General features: G+C 41.0%; 1 protein-coding gene across 4 annotated transcripts in view; it reads right to left on the bottom strand.

The window, feature by feature from the left end:
• Positions 1 to 18,338, bottom strand: part of grm3 (glutamate receptor, metabotropic 3) — a 40,053-nt gene that overhangs the window by 8,483 nt on the left and 13,232 nt on the right. For all 4 annotated transcript variants that reach the window (XM_084933272.1, XM_084933271.1, XM_084933274.1 and 1 more), the window contains 4 exons: positions 12,508 to 13,059; positions 11,282 to 11,425; positions 7,567 to 7,836; positions 6,473 to 7,076 (listed from right to left, as the gene is read on the bottom strand). In XM_084933272.1, the coding sequence (XP_084789398.1) occupies positions 6,473 to 7,076; positions 7,567 to 7,836; positions 11,282 to 11,425; positions 12,508 to 12,819 (1,330 nt within the window). In that variant the 5' untranslated portion in view covers positions 12,820 to 13,059. The remainder of the gene's footprint in view (positions 1 to 6,472; positions 7,077 to 7,566; positions 7,837 to 11,281; positions 11,426 to 12,507; positions 13,060 to 18,338) is intronic.

Raw genomic sequence — 18,338 nt, 5'->3', positions numbered from 1 at the left:
ATGACAGAATGGCTTATCAAGAAAGTGGATGAGGGTGCAAGTCAGAGCTAGCGAAGGCCACCAAGACTCAACTGACTGCAGAGAGCGCAGACACGCAGCCCAGGTTATTGACTGATGGACAAAATTCTCTCTCTTCATCACTGTCCTGGACTGAACTAAAAAAAAATAAAACTAAAACAACAACAACAAAGGTTTTTGTTTTGACAGGACTAAGCATCTATGGCCGTAGACTCACTGAATCAAACTTCTGAGCATGTTGAAATTTTGAGACTGGCCATTTAAATAGTAGCTAAAACAGTTAATAAATATTTGTCAGTCCACATCTCCAGCCTGTTTTGTTGAATTAAAAAATATATATATTTAGGATTTCCTGATTTCCCAAATAGTTACAAATCTCTCTCTCTCTATATATATATATACTGATCATGTAATTCACTTGCTGGGCCCACGTCCTTATTTGAGGTTTGACAGCGGTTTAGTAGATAAAGATGAATGGCTTGGACATGAATTGAGGTGCAGTTTGGGCAAGGCCTCGAAGTGGACTGGTAGCAGCTCCCGAGCCTGGCAGATCCCCATGTACTAAATAGAAGTGAAGAAGTTAAAGAATTGAAAAGGGGAGGGACGGTGGGGCGTGTAAACGAGAATGAACAGCTTGTAGAACTGGGGGAACTTATAGTGATGAGAACCGGAAGAGCGTGTTTGGAGACGTGGTCCTGCACTTGAAATTCAGATACTTTCTCTCCAATTACAGCAAGTTAGGGCAAATGTGCTTTTACTATCAACAGGTTAGCTGTGGCCATATTATACCAACTAAAAGTGATTATAGTGGCCACGTCCTTTAAATATAGTGTTGGTAAACATCAACCGATGCAACTCTAATGTGAGCGATACTTATCAAGATCCATTTATCTTATGAAAATGCACGTATTAAATTCAGTTCCACCGATGGACCGAACAGGGAACCAGTCTGCCCAGTCTGGTGACGAGCCATATGTCCAATTATGAGCCGGTCTGTTTCATGCATGCGCAACACATGCTACACGCACAGCGGGGCAGGCAAATAGTGCACACTCATAACCACACATTAATATATTGTTAGCATGGAAGCTCTTCAGAAAGCAGTTGTCTCTTTGTCTTCAAAGTTTGCCAAAGTAAACCATGTGTGGACGAGTGCGAAAACATTTGTAACAACAAACCTAATCAGGCACTTAAATCACCCTCACCCAGCTGAATACAGACATTTTAAAGAAACTAACAAAGACAAAGTGGCTAAAGCTAAAGCTATCCAGTGCACAGAGTCAGCCACATGCCTGCAGGCTCTATATGAGCCTCGGTATGAGCAACAGATCAAAGCACTTAAGAGGAAAGTTATGGAGACAAATGAAAAAGTGGTTGATGTCCTGTTATCTGTTAAAGTTATAAACATACTGGAAAATAATGTAAACACCTTAAACTAACATTGTTGTATAAATCTGTTACACCTAAATGTCAGCTGATGATGGGTGTACAGCAACTCATTTTCAGAACATTATTTGTATCTTTTTCAGGTAGCAGAGCACTTATTTTTCAGCTATTTAATAGACAATGTCCTGTAACTTACTGCAGTTTTGGGGGAATTGTAAAGTTTAATTTGATAATTTCTGTATAATTTTATTTGCTGTTGGTTTTGGTTCTTAGAAAGAAAGTCAGAACTGGGAAAATCAGCATAGGCAAGTCACTTTTAGGAAAAAATCAGAATTGACAAAGAAAATTGAAATCTCTAATATCAAATAAAGTTAGACTCATTTAACCAGCTGGGAACCTCAATAAAGCCTCAGGATCTTTATAGCAAAGCTGAAGCACTGTGACAGGTCTTTGTGTTCAAGTCCGGCATCTCAAATATGCAAACTCTTTTTCGACCGACCTGCAGTGTTTCCGAAACAGTGTTGCTTAAAAAGTGATTTTTAAAAAGCCTGTTCATATTATTTCCAATGTGCACAAAAGCCTGTTTAACCTGCTTTAAAAAAACAGGGTTATTGAGGGATCCTATTAGATGACATCTGATTTATTTGGACAGTGTGATAGTGTCACACTAAAGATGAGCCAGAAAGTTGAAGGGATTTAGCAACACTGAGATTTCCCAACCCCGAACTGTAACACACTAAGTTACTGTGATTCATCTTCATGAGAATATGAATGTTTGCATGAGATTTCATGACAAATCACCTAATAGTTGTTGAGATATTGCACTTAGGACCAAACTGTACACTCACAGACAGGCTGACAGACTGACACTGCCATTTGCTAGTGTGGTTGAAACCATAAGTGAACAGTGTGGCTAAAAGGAACTTGATCTGTCAGCTACTTTTCTACAACATGTTTCTGTTACAGCAACACGCTGAACAATAAACTGACGGAATGATTTGTAGCGATGCTTCCTAACGGCGGCTCTTAGGTTTCCATGTGTAACAGATCTTTTAACGCAACCTAATACAGTGTTATAGATGATTCTGTGCCACCTCATCCACACAATACTTCCCCACTGCTCCGGGTGACTTTTTATGCCCGTGAAGTGTCATCAGCAAACAAAAGACCAAGCCTCACACGCTGACATCCAGCAATACTGTCAGCCAATTCATCTTCCATGTGGTACACTAGAAGTAGAGTAGAAACGGTGTCTCACAGGCTGGGTGAAACATAGGGTTTGCTTTGTCCCAATCAAATCTAAATATACAACTATCTTACTGCAATGGCAACAAACTCTTTCATTTTTGTAATGGCACTTGATTAGACAGCTGGGAGAAATGAAAATTAAACAGCAAAAAATACAAAAAAAAGAGGGAAAAGAAAGAAAAAGCAAATCAACTTAAGCAAGACAAACTGTAGTTATAAAGCAGCCTAACCAGAACCCTAATTTTTGCGAAACACTTAGCATTCCCACTAACTTGAGAAACACCTTATTATTCTAGCTTAATTAGAAGCATGGTGAAAACTGGCTTTTCATTCAGAAGCTGAGAAATTAATTATGTTATCGGCCATGTCGGGCTAAAGCAAAGCCCAAGGGGGATTGTGGGTATTAAAGGCAGGGGGAGAGAGCGAGAGGAGGCAAAGGCGGCTTGGGATGAATAAGTAGGAATAAGTCATCTAAAAGCGGTGAAAGTGAAGTGTACAGATTCATGTGGAGAGGGTAAATCTTTTTTTGTTTTTGCTTACGTGACTTCACACATACATGCACTCATGTCCCCTCAGTGCATATATGCAGGTATTCACTCACATGTGACAAATTCACACACAGAGGGATCACATTAGTTATATTTGTTCTCCCTGTGGATTTGGTCCTAGGGGATGGAGGCGCTGACTGGGTCACAGAACAACAGGCCACAGGGGAACAGAGGACAGATAGGGTAGAGAAAAGAAAGTCTAGAGTAAGGGACAGAAATGTATAGGAGGTAAAATGTAGCGGAAGAGAGCTGAGGCTTGACTAAAAGAAAGGTGGTGAGATAGAGGAGACAAAAGAAAGAAATGGCAAGAGAAAAACAGAAGGTGCTGGGATGGAGAATGAGCCAAGAGACAAGATAAGGGCAAAGAAAGGAGGGAAGTGACAAGCGAGTAGAGGGAGAAGAATACAAGAGAAAGAGAAAGGAGATAGCAAAAGTGAAAAGCAAGAAACTGATGTCATGGTAGCTGAGATACAGGTGGATGGAAAGGAGAGCCTTTAGAGAGAGGAATCAACAGAGAATAGGTGAAGGCTGGATGGACAGATGAGCAAAGTGAGGGAGAGGAGTGGAGAAGCAGACTGGCGCAGAGAGGCAGTGGAGGCAGGAGAGCAACCTTGTGAAGTCTGAGTGGGATGTGCTGTTTTTGAATGTAGGAGAGAGTAGGACACTTTCCGGGTGAGAAAAAAAAAGGAGACAAGCACCTAGAAAAGACGGAGTGATGAGGTGGGAGAGAAAGAGTGACAGAAAGACAGACAGCGACAAAGACAGAGAGACAGAGGAAAAGAGACTGAGGGAAAAACGAGGGAGAGAAAATGAGTGAAGGTTGTTCTCTAGCATCTAAACGTTGCAGCAAGCTCAATATGGCCCTGAAGGCACACCGCCTCTGCTAACACAGACATATCACACACACACACACACACACACACACACACACACACACACACACACACACACACACACACACACACACACACACACACACACATAGAGAGAAAGAGAGAAGGGGGAATATCACATCTATCACCACTATTTGAACAGAAGACTGCATGCATGTGTGTATATACTGATCTGTTTGCTGCAGATCGGGGAGGTGGGTGGGAGTTGAATGATGGCTTTGAGAAGTGTGTGGGTTGGGGGTGTCTGCAATTTCATGCTGGTAGAAAAACAAGCATTTCAAGCCACCTCATTGTAAAAAAGACTGTTAGGAAGGCGTTTATGTGCCTCTTGTGTGTATGTATGTCTACGTTTTGCGTATGAAGCATGTTGTAAGGCCTCATAAAAATGTGTAAAAAAACGCCTCTGTGTCTGTTACTAGTTGGTAAGGAGCAGTTCCCATGATCTACCGGATCACTTCAACAATTGGCAATAGTGTCGGCTTCATTACCATAGCAACTAGCAAGACGAGATTAGATGAAGAGTGCCGCATATGAAAACACTGCTTTTAACACAGAATAGTGCATTAGGGCACCACATACAATGTCAGTAAAAGCTAATAAAACAACAGTCTTATTACATTTAAGAACACAGTCCTAGGGGACATTTGGAAGCTATAAGGAAGCTCCGATTTTGATGCAATGCAAAGACTGTGCAATAAACCTGCATGTGTGTATAAGAGAAGGCGAAAGGAGGGAGACAGAGAGCACTGAAGAGTGTTGGTTTTCCGTCTGCTACAGTTCAGACTGAGAGCACTGCGGATGGTGATGCTGCAGTATTCATACCCCACATTCAACCTCAACTCACCTCAGCTTCTTCCTTACATACTGTAGTCGGAAGGATGTATATGTACAGCAGAGAGCGAGAGTGAGTCATTCTGGGCGAACCAATACCTCAAAACAAACACTGCCGCAAGTTCCCAGTTTAACTGTACCGTCTTCCACGTAGTTTGAGCTCTTATCAGCACAGCTTCTCTGAATGGATTTTTACCAATACAGCTGCTTGTCATTCTGTCAGCACTGTCAGTGTAAAAGGACTCAGGTTGTTTGTATTTGCTGTTCTTTCTTACCAGCTGAAGAATAAAAACATGCAATTCGCAGACATACATCAGTATTAAAAAGAAGGCAGAAGCGGTGTTAGAGGGAGTGTATTATCAGACATAGAGATGTAGGAAAGTCACAGAGGGATTCACACCTTCTTTCTCATCTGCTGTCCTCTGCTTTTCCCTGCTTTTCTCTCCTCTGCCCCAAAACCCACTCCAGAGCATTTGTCAGCTTCCCGTGTGTGTAAATCTGCATATCTTTCCCATCTCTCACTGTATGTACTCTATAATGGAGTGGGATCATCGGTGCCAAGTGGAGGATGCAACTGCAATTGCTTTGACTGTTTCTTCACTCTCTATCTTATACTCGCTCTTCTTCTCAGACAGAAATGCTCCACTTTGATTTGTAGCAGAAATGAAGATGGGGAATTTCAAAGAGAATTCTCTTCTTCTGCTGACGCATGCCGTCCCACTCCGGAATTGCCTCGGTGCTCACTTGTTCTCTCCCTCCTTCTTTCCCTATCTCTTTTTCTGTCTTACGCTCTCTTACCTTACCCCAAACTCTCTTTTCTCATTTTAGTCTGCCTGTCACTCTTATCTGTAAGCTCCCTCCCCCCCTCCCCTCATAGGCGATGCCATTTTCTCATCTTCCATCCATCCTTGCTGCTCTCTCTCCCCAGCGTCCCATGGCAAATCTGCCGTGTTAGTGTTGTTTGTCTGGCTGTTTTGATGTCTGCTCCTGGTCACGGTTGGTGGAGGAATAAGCACCTCTAAACCTGTGTCAGTCCCTGAGACACAGCAGTTTATTTATAACGCTTTCCTTTGTACGCCATCTGTCAGTCAAGCCAATCCTCTGTCTCTTCACTCCCAACTCTACAGAGACTGACAGACAGACAGGCAGCCTGCTATAGGAGCTATTATAACACACACAATCTCATTAGTGCAAGAGAGAAGAATATGGCTGACGGATTAACTGAAGCTCTCATTCCTCAAAGCAACTTTCAAGTGTCGTATCAATTACGCATGGGTAATAGGTGTCAATGGCAAGCTGGCTCTGACAATACATAGCAATTAAGTGGATTTGTTTCAGTACTTTTTATGTTCGTGGCTGCTTTGGCTGAGGAGAAGGACAACATCCCTGTATTGTTTCACAGAGGACTGTTAACTAGGGACTGAAAATTCCCATCGTTGTCCTGCTGTCTTTCCACCAGCTTCCTCTCCAACATTTACTTCTTATTCTTCATAAAACTTCAACACCTTATCACTCTTCATTCTGTTTGCCGTGCTATAGCTCTCTTACCTGCAAAGCTGACATTAAGGATGTAATCCCTGTAGAGTCTGCGCCCATCCAAGGCCTTCATGCTGTCACACAGCTTGGTGGTGTTAAAGCACAAGCTACGTTGCATGTTATGTAGGGCGTAAGCCATTGCATACACGGCATTCACCACAAACATGATCTTGGACTCGGGTTCAAAGTTATTCTTGTCCATCGACAAGTCCTTGTCACATGGTGGGGGAGGCGTCTCTCCCAAGACCACTCCGCCTCCTCCCCCAAAAGAGCACTGAAACCGCTGCTCCCAGAACTCCTTGAACCAGGGATTCCGATGATTTTTGACAGGGTTCAGACTAAGGAAGTAGCGGTTGAATTCTGGTATGGGATTGGCTGCCAATTCAAGCGTGATGGCTCCTTCAGCTGTGACCTCATTTCCCTTGACAATGCTTTCCTGCGCACCCCAGCCGTCGCTGGCCACCCATATGAAGGAGGTGTTGAGCCTGGCAGCAGCTGCCAGCAGCTCTCTGGCATCGTCACTTCGCAGGAAAAGAACAGCCACACGGGCGTTTGGCTTCTGGAGGAGCTGACGGATCACAGCTTCATAGGACTTCTTCGCGTTAGACCGTCCCACCTGGACAAAGAGGAGACATGCTGCAATTTAATGACAGACATACTGTACATGCTCCTCCCGCTTATGTTCCCTATTCGTAATTATTTATCACATAAATCATAGGCGGAAATGTGACAAAAAAAGATATGTCTCACAGTCTCATACCAACATGCATTTCTGTAGCAAATTAGATGAAAAATGTGACTGTGAAAGCACCCGGAATGAATTCTTAAAGATAAGCTTTCATTTTCTGGTTCACGACTGATAACACCAGTGTGATATTAAACCCTATTTGGTGTAGGACGAGATAAGACGTAAAGACAAACTTTTATAAGCGGACAAATTTAGCACTTTGCTTATTGTTGCTGGTGCAGCCGTAGGCCATACATCAGGGTGACATTCCACATGGAAGTTTTGGCTTTGTTTGTTTTGTTTAGTTTTTCTTTCTGTTTGCTTCTTATAGCCATGTAGATTTGACAACAGAAATGTGCAAATTAATTCTTTTTCCTACCTTCTCTGAAGTGGCAATACAGATGTTTCTCATGCGTGCCTCTTGTTCAAAAGCCTCGATACCAGTTTCCCCGTAATCACCCTCGGATGCGACGGTGGACACATAGGTCCAGTTGAAGAACCGCAGGATCTCAGCCATGGCTTTGGCCTGGTAGAAATCAGGGGGCACAGTGCGGGCAAAGTAATCGTACCGCGTCTTGTCGCTGAGTTTGGCACTTGTTGAAGCGTAGCTTATCTGAGGGATCTGGAAGAGCCTGAGAAGATTGGCAACCTGAGGGAACACATAAATCAGGTGGAATAATTTTGAGCCTGCTGTTGTAAAATTAAGCTATCGCAACTGCTTTAAAATTAGAGTCTTGACATTGATTGATTGATACCTTTTTTTTTTTTTTTACTGGATTTTCATAGCCCATGCTCCTATGACATGATGAAATATATTTTAATATTTTAACTTTAATATTTTGCTGCAGATAACACTGTAAAGTTATTGAGAAGAGCCAGGGATAAATGAGCAAAAGGAGATTTCCCATAATTTTTTGTAAATTATATTTTTAATGTTATGTATCCAGAGCTGTATTAGAATTGACTGATTATACTCTTATGGATCAGTGTGAATACAATCTAATAAGTCTGAATTTTATTAAAATATTTTCTATGAACTTGATGATTTTTTTTAGGTGATAGTATAAAAAGTATTTTCTTTAGGAATGATTTGACACTTAGACTGAACGTAGTCAATGTCTGAAAGGTAGAGTAAAAAAATTAAGGGCCAAAACATGTCAAACTTAACATTTATAGTAACTTTTATTAGTTTCTGTCATGAAAAAAAAAATGAAAAAAACTCTAAAACTCTAGGCAGCTTTTGAAAAACCTAAGCACAGTCCCATTATTCAAGAACTTGTAGAACCACCTCTAGCAGTAATAACGTGACATAATCATTTTCTGTTTGACTTCATCAGTCTCTCACATTGTTGTGGAGGAACTCCAACAAACCTCTTTACAAAGGTGCTTCAGTTCACTGAGGTTTGTGGGCATTCATTCATGCACAGCTCTCTTGAGGTCCCACCACAGCAATCAGGTTGCAGTTTCAACTTTGACTGGACCAATGCAGCACATTGATTCTTTCCTTTTCAGTCATTCTGTTGTGGATTTGCTGCTGCAGTTGGACTCAATGTCCTGTTGCACGACCCAATTTCAGTCAAGCTGTCGGTCAGACAGCCTCAAATTTGTCTTTCGAATATTCTGGTATACAGAGGACCTCATGTTTTACTCAGTGACTATGAGGTGTCCAGGTCCTGTGGCTGTAAAAAAAAGCCCAAATCATCACTCCTCCACCACCGTGCTTGACAGTTGGTATGAGGTGTTTATGCTGATGTGCTGTGTTTGTTTTTTCCATTTAGCAAACTTAAGCTGTGTTGCCATAGCCATTTTAGAAAGCAGAGGCATAGATTAAAGATGTGGTTACATTTGCTGGTGCTCAGTTAATCAGGTGTATTTGATAAGCACCACTAGGCTGCTACTTACACGTTTAATTCGTATGGAAGCAGAACTTCCACAGGAAGGTGTGTTTTGCTTTTCACAGGACAAACAGCGGATAAAATGAAGGGCTGTACCAAGGCTTGGCAGAAGAAAGGGAATGGTAAAGTTAAAACAAAGTGGAACTGAGAATCAGCACAAGGAATGTTTATAGGGTTGAAATATATAAAAACAATAGCATCAGTTTGAAACTGCTAAAGCTTCTTGCGCTTAGTTATTTAAAGTTGGTGTAAGTGTTTATCTGTTTCAAGTGATCTTTAACCTTTGACTGCAAGGCACTCAATCAAATATTTTTAATAAAAGCTGAGAAAAGATTTTTTTTTTCCATATGGAAAATGGCAACATATATTGAAGATCTCTGCTTGTGGAAGTTGCTTCTTGCGTAACATGAAGATAAAAGAAAACACAGCAAGTACATATGCAAATGGTGAATCATTTATTAGTGACGGGTGTCTGAGCTCTAGTAGCGTCTATATTGCATTCCCTTTTACTATTGATTGGGCTGTGGTCATGTTCTGTTTATTGCAGTTTCAATCACAGGTGTCACACAAACAGTAGAGATACGACTGGAAGACATCCTCGCGCTCACAAAGACATGTAAACATACACAATCAAACATGCACAGGCACCCACAAATAAACACAAACTACACAGCCATTCTGTTCCCGCCTCAGTTTAATCCTTTTAGAGCGCATCAGTCTGTGCTTTTCTATATTTCATTCATAGCTCAGCTGATGAGCTGTTTTGACAACATGTCAGAATCTCATTAGACTAATAATGCAGAAGATTAGAGCACACGCTCACATACATACACCGATGTGCGCCAGAACAGGCCGACACTTACGCCAACACCTGCGCTGACATACACAAGCACGCACGCACTGATGGCTGCTTATAGTTCTGCAGGCAGGTTTTATGGGTTTAAGATGGCACTTGACTTAAATGTCACGGAAGGTCACGCTGCAAAATGTAACCGCATTGCTCCATTACCTGCCACTGAACAATGACCTAAGAGGGCTGTGTGTAGGGACACGGAGAGTTTACTCTGTTAGCGAAAGCTGCCTTCTTCCCTTGTGAGAGAGAGAGGGAAGGGAGAAATGCATAGGAATGGGCTGGATGTGGATATGGAAAGAAATGAAAGTAAAGGACGGAAAAAATGGTGCAGAGGAGGGGTTCTGTGCGTTTTCTCCTTGGAATGCAAGTCACACACATGCACACACAGAGACATATACACAGAGACATGAATGAGTAGAGGGGAGGAATCATGCTCGCTAAGTAAATGCCTTCAAGGCACTGGAGTTTAGTTGTGCATGGTTAAACATAAAATAATTCCCTATTACTTCATTTGGAAGCCACAGACAGACTGGCCAAGTACAAAGGCATGAAGGAGTAGCTGGATTAGCTTCACTGGCATTAGATCACAAAACAGCACACAGTTCAGGTCTTGTAAACACGGTTGCTGTTTAGATAAAAAAAAAAACCAAAACAAAACGATAAAAAAAACCCCAGCAACAAAGGCCAACAAAAATGAGCCGCAAGAAAACAAAGCATAATTATGTCTGATGAAGGACAAGAGGCAGTGCAGATGTGTTAACAATGGCTGCCCCAGGAAGGAGGAGGAGGAAAAGAAGGGGGCTGAGGTCAGCATACACTGAGATCTCCCCAAATAGCCGGGAGGGATGCCTCAGAATGCATATAAATATGGAGGGAAAAAAAGGGAAGCAGGAAGTTATGAGAAGTGAGAGAGCAAAGATTTAGAGGAGAAAAAAAAAGCAATATATAAAACGGAAGAGAGAGAAAAAGACAGGGCAGGGTGAGAAAGAGAAGACAGAGAGACAGTTTCAGAGATTAGGGATTTAAGGACTGATAGGAGGAGGCTTTTGTGCAGTCACAGAGGAGTAAGGGAGAAGGAGGTTTTATGCTAAACTATGCAAATTACATAGTTCTATGACAAGAGCTACACGGGCTGGAAAAACACACAAGAGCACACCGATGGAGCTTGATTCTAAGAAATAGACATACACATACATACACAGTCACATAAATATGAAAACAGCAGAAATGGAAAATGTCACTTTAACCCTTGGTCACGGGAGAATAAGCAAAAAGTTAATCAGAAAGTTAAAAGTAGATGATCACAGTGATTGTTGTTTGTATAACTACTTCTGTACTTTTGTTACCTGTATAGAGACACTGCTAAAAGATCCTCCTATGACTCCTGCGATTGCAAGCGGGCTGTCGTCCTGCAAAGCATATGATCCATCGGGACAGATGAACTCTGTGTCGTCCACCTTGGTGAGAGAGGCTCTTACGAACTCCAGAGCCTGGGCAACACAGAGACACAGATATTTTAGAAGAAGTGTAATGGATCATATAGGGTACAATATGGTCTATGTTATCTATTAATTCTTAATCAGCCTTTGAAGTATTTTTGCTGTAATGAATGTGCTACATAAATAAAAGTTGAATACTTTGAGGTTATTTTTTAATGCAAAGTTTCTCTCTTCTTGAAAGGACAATGAAAATCTATTGCTTCACACATGAGGTTGATTCATTTCAGTACAGGGTCCAAATTGTAAATTAACTCATACGAGACCAAGGCAGATTATACTGTATTTAAACTGCTGTGGAAAACAAATTATAAATCCACAACCTGTTTAGAGAAACCAGATGTCAACAATTCAAGGTTTATGCAATCAGTCACAGAGCTCATTGCGTAAGATCACTAGATGCATCATACCTAAATAGCTCAGCAATCAGAAGATTTTTTTGAAGATAACAATCCTTGAGGGGAAAGTGCCATCCTTTCTTTTTATCTGGCTCATTTCCCCCATCGAAAATAGCTTCAATCTATCTTTCTCATCACGGATTTGCTGTTATCATTCAAGGCAATATCCTTTTTCCTTTGTGAATAAAATAGAATTTTGAGGTACATTTACTTCACCTGAATATTACCTTTTAATGAGAGCCTATGGTTTTACTCGATTTAAAATGGAAACGTTGCACATTTAACTTCTGAGGCCAAAAATTACTTAGATGAGCAACTTTTTAAAGACAAAATATAGCAAAAGTTCAAGTCGCCCAGGAGCACAAAACAACTAATTAGATTTTAACTGTGCTGTACCTAAAACGTTACATCAGCATTCACATGGATTATCCCGATATTTCACCAATGTGCTTCTGTGGGGATTTGATTACTTTCAGTGCTGTCATGTGTTTACCTTTAATGTCCTTTAAACTGACTTTGACTTACATATGTAAGATATGATTATGATGCGATCTAATTTTGTGGTAGTGAGACTAAATTTTAGGTGTGCGGGAAAACTACCATATGGCAGAAAATTACATTTGTACACTGTCTAGATTCATCATCTGCCATTGATGCACAATGGCAATCTTCACCCACCTGTTCAAGTGCATAGGTATCTCTGGAGCAGGTATCAAGAATGTGGACCCCTAGGGAGACCCCTGGTAGCAAAGCTTTGTCCGAGTTGATTCTGTCTATGGCAAACAGCATGGCCTCCAGCCTCTGGATCCCTCTGTCCTCATTAACACGGCCACATTCCTCCATGCCAGCTCCTTTTTCATGCACTGGAAACAGGCCGCCGAGCACCAGGTCACCCTCGATGCGGATCTCCCGACGTGACTGGGGTGGGTCTGAGAGCAAAACGCCTTGACACATCATGACCAAAACAAGAAAGGGAATGCGGGCCACCATGTTGTGCTCAGGGAGGATTGTCAGAACGCAAGAACAGGCGTGACAGAGAGCGAGACAGAGGGAAGCGAAGGGCTAAGGGTTAAGGTTAGGGGTGAGGGGTTACGAGTGAAGTGGACAGTGCTCAGTGGGGTTGAGTCAGGCAGCGGCCGTGGATTCTTGGGTTGTTTTGTGGCCCATGAAACGGTCAGGGAGAACTGAACTGGACCACACATGGAGGGGCACACCATCTGGGCATCAGTTCTGCTTGCAGAAGAAGGGAGAAGAGAGGAGGAGAAAAGAGAGGAGGGAAGAAGAGTGGGATATAAGTTTGTCAGTCCACATGCCACAGGGCAAATCTAAAAGCTGAAATACTTTTTGTGGTACAATGAAGTAGAAAGACAGCAAAGTAGACATTTTAGTGGAGTTTGGGGACACTGCTAACAAGGGCTCAGTCATTTCTGCTTTACAGGCAAAGCAAGGCCATGACTAACAGGGATATGGAATTGTTTGGAGATTTTACCCCACTCTTCTCCAACCTCCTCCTCCCTTACATCACCCGGTAAACATTCTTATTGTAAGTGTGCACATGTGTGCGCGCGTATGTGTGTGTGTGTGGGGTGTCTGCCCCTGGTTGTATCAGGATAAGCCAGCTTAGATGGCTGGTTGATACACGAGCCAAGTCTTCTCATGCCACAGATCAGAAAAGCTTCTCTAATCTCATCTCTGTTCCAGCAATTCTCCGCTTGTCCATGAGTTTATACCCCTAAGTATATGTGTGCATGTGTGTGTGCGTGTGTGTGTTATCAGATTTATTGTTCCCCCTCTCCCTTGCATAATTACAGAGTGAGGGCTGAATGCATTTTACCATGAAAGAAGCTGTCTGACAACAATGAGGCCAACAACAGCTGATGCTACTTACTCAGCTTACGACTCAATTAAAGCTGTGTTTTGACTGTTTTCTTCACTAATGTGCTCCACCTCCATTTTTGTCAAAGTTGGCCTAAAATATATGAAATATATGAGCTAAATGTTAAAGACGGTACTCTACAGATTTTGCAGTTTACATGTTTGGACAGTACAAACCATGTGAGTATAAAGGTAAAATTTATACAAGAGCTTCTGTAGCTCTGGAGGGGGTTTTGTCCTGTAAAAATGCTTTAGCTTTAGCAGCATCCATGCATTGCAAGCTGAAGTGCAGAGCTGTGGGCATTTGCAAGGCAAATATTCTGTTGGGAGTCATTAAGGTTAGTGTACTGAGATCAGTATTTTAACAAGTAAAGAAACGGCACCTTGATATATTATGTGTACTATTACAATGCATCACTATGCCCTTTGCATTTAGAACAGGTATTGATAAGGTATCTTGTCATCTTAAATCTTAGTATATAATAATGTATGCCAAGTGTGCTGTAATAGAGCAAATCAACTTCCCTACAGCTAGGCAATGTCTCTAGCTTTTTTAGGGATCATCAGAATATATGGAGTTAGGGAGCTGACAATTAAGGAACTGTTCGTTCCACAATAAAAAACACTGTTTGTAACTCATCATCAATTTTTGCTTACCAACCTCCCTCGGGTGTGTGGGAAAGCATTTTTTTTCCAGCAAATGTCCAAAACAACATATTTTATGTTTCAAGATCAAGTGAAAAAGCTCATACAGTAGCCATCGTGATAGGAAAAACGGCAGGTGGCACTGACTTGGTGGGTCAGCAAAACCTTTACCACAGTTTGCAGTTAGTTAGTAGTCAGTGTTGTTTCTTTTAACCACAACAAAACACATTAAGTTGCTGATAAATTGTTTTTGTTTCTAAATCTTTATGGCAGACGTTGTCACATGTCACCAGTACAAAATGATGTATAATATCAGAAGTATAGAGAACACTGAATACTATCAACACTGAAAGGCCTTTACAATTATTGGATGGATTTCCCTAGTGCTAGTAGAAATTAACTAGTGCGTCTCCCTTTGAGGTTGACATTTTTGGAAAATGAATAGTCTGAACTAGTGGATTAATTGATATAAAATTTCACAATGTAATGTTCTTTTTTATTTTTTCCAGAGGAAGCACTATGATACCTTTGATTAGTATTTAATCTACTTAACAAATGTTCATATGACAAACACTCAAAAGTAACTTGTTTAGTATGGTATAGAACTCCTAAACATCAGCATGCTGGTTTTAAAATAACAGCACACAGCCATGCTGCTGGAGGAATCCAACAGGGTGGGAGGAGGTTGTGGGATGCTCTCACTCACTTGTTTTCATTTCATATGTCACTGCTATTCCACAAAACAAATGGCTGATTTCATGCCAACATGCAGTGCTCAAGGAAAAAGGGGACTGAACCTCACATCTGAACCAGCTCTCAAAGGATACAAAGAGCCTTTGTGTGTTCTGTTCTGTTCGGGGTTCTTTACTGACAGGTCACTGTCTGCTTATTTTATCTAGTCTTGTACTATGGCCTTCCACTTCTGAAACAGCTTAAGAAAAAGGCGCAGGTTATTCTACCTTTAAGATAATCCCCTTTGTGAGATGTTGCTGCAGAGGCACTGAATGATCTGTATGGAGCCATTATCACACAGGAGATATTCTGACTTCTATAACTTAAAATCTGTGCTACCAAAACTTTTTCTGCATTTCACCTGCATAACCAGAGGCAAAAACCTCGCCTTACTTTGGGAAATCCAACTACCTGTCAGTGCTCTTGCTTCATGCCTGCAAGCAGAAAGTGAAATGCTTGCAGCCGACTGTGAGGACAATGCCAAGGCCACAGCATGGGCCCCAGGGCTACAATTTTTTCAAGGTTAGTGGAATGGTCAGTGACTATCTTAAATTCTTTGTGAATATCCATATTCCAGTGCTACTCGTTCTTACCCAACAACAACATTTGATACGTGTGCAAATGTGTGTGTGTGTGTGTATTTGGACATAATTTACCACTAATTTTAAATCAAGAAATAAGGAACATTACCAAATATCCAGGTCTATCAAAACCTAGTGTAGCTATCAACATCTGTGCCTCTCTCCCAGATGAGTTGAGCATTTTTTATACTAATTTTAAAGCTCACAACAAGCACCCCAGAGCCTACCCAATGAGGCTGGTCTACAGGTGACAGAAACAGATCTTAAAACTTCTCAAAGGATTAGGACTCATAGATTTGCTTGCATTGCTGCTATCCTCCACACATTATTTATTATGTTATTTACCTACTGTTCCAGGTGATGCTATATCATTTCCTTGCACACTGCTTTAGTACACTTTGAAATCAAAAATACATAAATTACATTTCTGTTTATTGATTACAGATTTGCTTTCAATACAATTTTCTGGGAAGCAGTTCCTAGACTGTGAGAATAGGTAAACCATTCTCATCTACAATGCATGCCTTAGGGCTGCTTTCTGAGTCCCCTAGAGTACAGTCTGTTTACACAGAAATGTGTTGCCAAATATGACAACAACAGAATCATAAAATTTGCAGATGACACCACAGAGATGAGACTAATAAGCAACAGTGGTGAGAGGCACTATAGAGAGCAAGTGGAAGACCTAACCATATAGCGCAAAGAGAAAAACCTCTCCCCAAATATCAATAAAACAAAAGAAATCATTTAGAAAGATCAAAGAAAATCATATTCTTATTTCCATCAGTTGGTCATCTCTTGTGGACAGTTTTAGATTTCTAGGTTTACACATCACAGACACCCTCACATTGTTGCTCAACATTAACTGCATTCAATAAGGCACAGCAGAGATTGTATTCTGAGGGTTTCAAGAATTTTGGCATGAGTATCTTGTGTACTTTTAATGGAGTGCCATCGGGAGTGTCTTGACAGGCTTATTCGTAGTGTGGTTTGGCAAACTGACAGCTCAGGATGGCTGCCTGAAAGAACCACAAAGGCAGTAGCAAGAATGGTTTGGTCTAACTTCATAATGATTAGACCAAACAAACAGACTATCTTGCCTATTGTATATATAGCCTGTGTCCTTTGTCTTAAGGGAGTCAGGCCATAAAAATGTGATTGTATGACTAATTTGAATGAAAATAATGTTGACCTTGAACTTTCTAACAGATTGAAATTATACTGTTTCGCTATCTCGCAACGATGCTATTTAGTCCTCCCAGTATTCCAAGTATCATCTGTAAGATGAATAGTTTTTATGCTACTGCCAAATCTTTCGGCCAATCCTTAAACATCATGAACAAGAAACATGATTAATTCACAAGCCAGTTTTACATAGATGATCAAGCATACCCTGGGAGTGGGTATAGGTTTGTGTAGCGCCGTACGATCCAAGCATAGTTGCTCCACTGCGGCCTTCTTTTCGCATGGATAGCATGCATTTTACGGGCATCGTGTTTAGTAAGTCTTCAACTGTCATGGCAGCAAGAACAGCAAAGGATTACAGCGAAGGTGTTTACAAAATGACGCTAGCAAATTTAGGCTTTATTTAAATGATGGCGGTAGCTTCTGGGTCTGAAGTCTGCATTTTTTTTCTAATATCCAGTCTTGGGGGATATTACAAATCTGTGCTAGTGTAAGCGCCTGTATATTTGAGGTCCGCTGGTTTATTGACTAATGTTAGTTAAGCAAGCAGTAACTGCTGTGTTATTATATGCTGGTGCATTCTGATAGGTTCTAACAGTATAGGCACATGGGAACAAGGTCACTGCAAATGTTAGCTGTTGTATTTATTAAGACCTAGCATGTGTAAGTTAGCAATAATGCATGCAAGAGTAGGCTAATGAGACAAAACTTGTCCTGCTTTTAGGAGGCTGGTCTAGCGGCTTGTGTTTTATATCAGATATTTTTTTAACTTCATTTGAGAGGGGCTTGAATTAATATTTTGCATAGACCCGTGTGAAACAATACTACACATGAGTAAAAAGAAATTATGCTTACTTGCTTACTTACTTACTAACTAGCTAAATGCAAATTACTTTGAGGGGATAATCAATGTATGCTTTTTATGATGATTTATGGCTATAACACCTAAAAAAAATACTTATTAAGTTATTTCAACAAACCTAGATCCTTGTGAAGAATCTTAAAAAGCATACATTGTCCCAGAACAAGCTGGCAGTTTATGATTTCATTGCATAATGCAAGTGTTGCAGAAGGTATGACCTCAAGAAGACTTCCCTGGAATTCTTCAATTGAACAAAAAGAATGATTTGTTCACTTAAAAATGTGTAAAGTGTTTAAAGTAACAGATAATTTGCTCATGGACACATAAAGGTATCAACAGGATACAGGTTACAGGATTCTTGATGTGTTGGTAGCACAATTTGGAAATACAAGACTGTCAAAAAAACCTTACATGCCTTAAATAAATTACACTCACCTGCCACTTTATTAGGTACACCTTATGAGGTGGTACGTGCTACTATCAGGTTGGACCCCCTTTTGCATTCAGAACTGTCCTAAGTCTTTTTGGCATAGATTCAGCAAGGTGCTGGAAACATTTTTAGGTCCATATTGACATGACCGCTTTATGAAGTTGCAGTATGTTTGTCAGCCACACATCAGTGATGTGAA

The sequence above is a fragment of the Perissodus microlepis genome, chromosome 7 (assembly GCF_051167445.1).
Source record: "Perissodus microlepis isolate ML-2025 ecotype Zambia chromosome 7, ASM5116744v1, whole genome shotgun sequence".
NCBI classification, from domain to species: Eukaryota; Metazoa; Chordata; class Actinopteri; order Cichliformes; family Cichlidae; genus Perissodus; species Perissodus microlepis.
The sequence above is the reverse complement of the archived record's forward strand: the minus strand, read 5'-3'. Positions and strand labels throughout refer to the sequence as shown.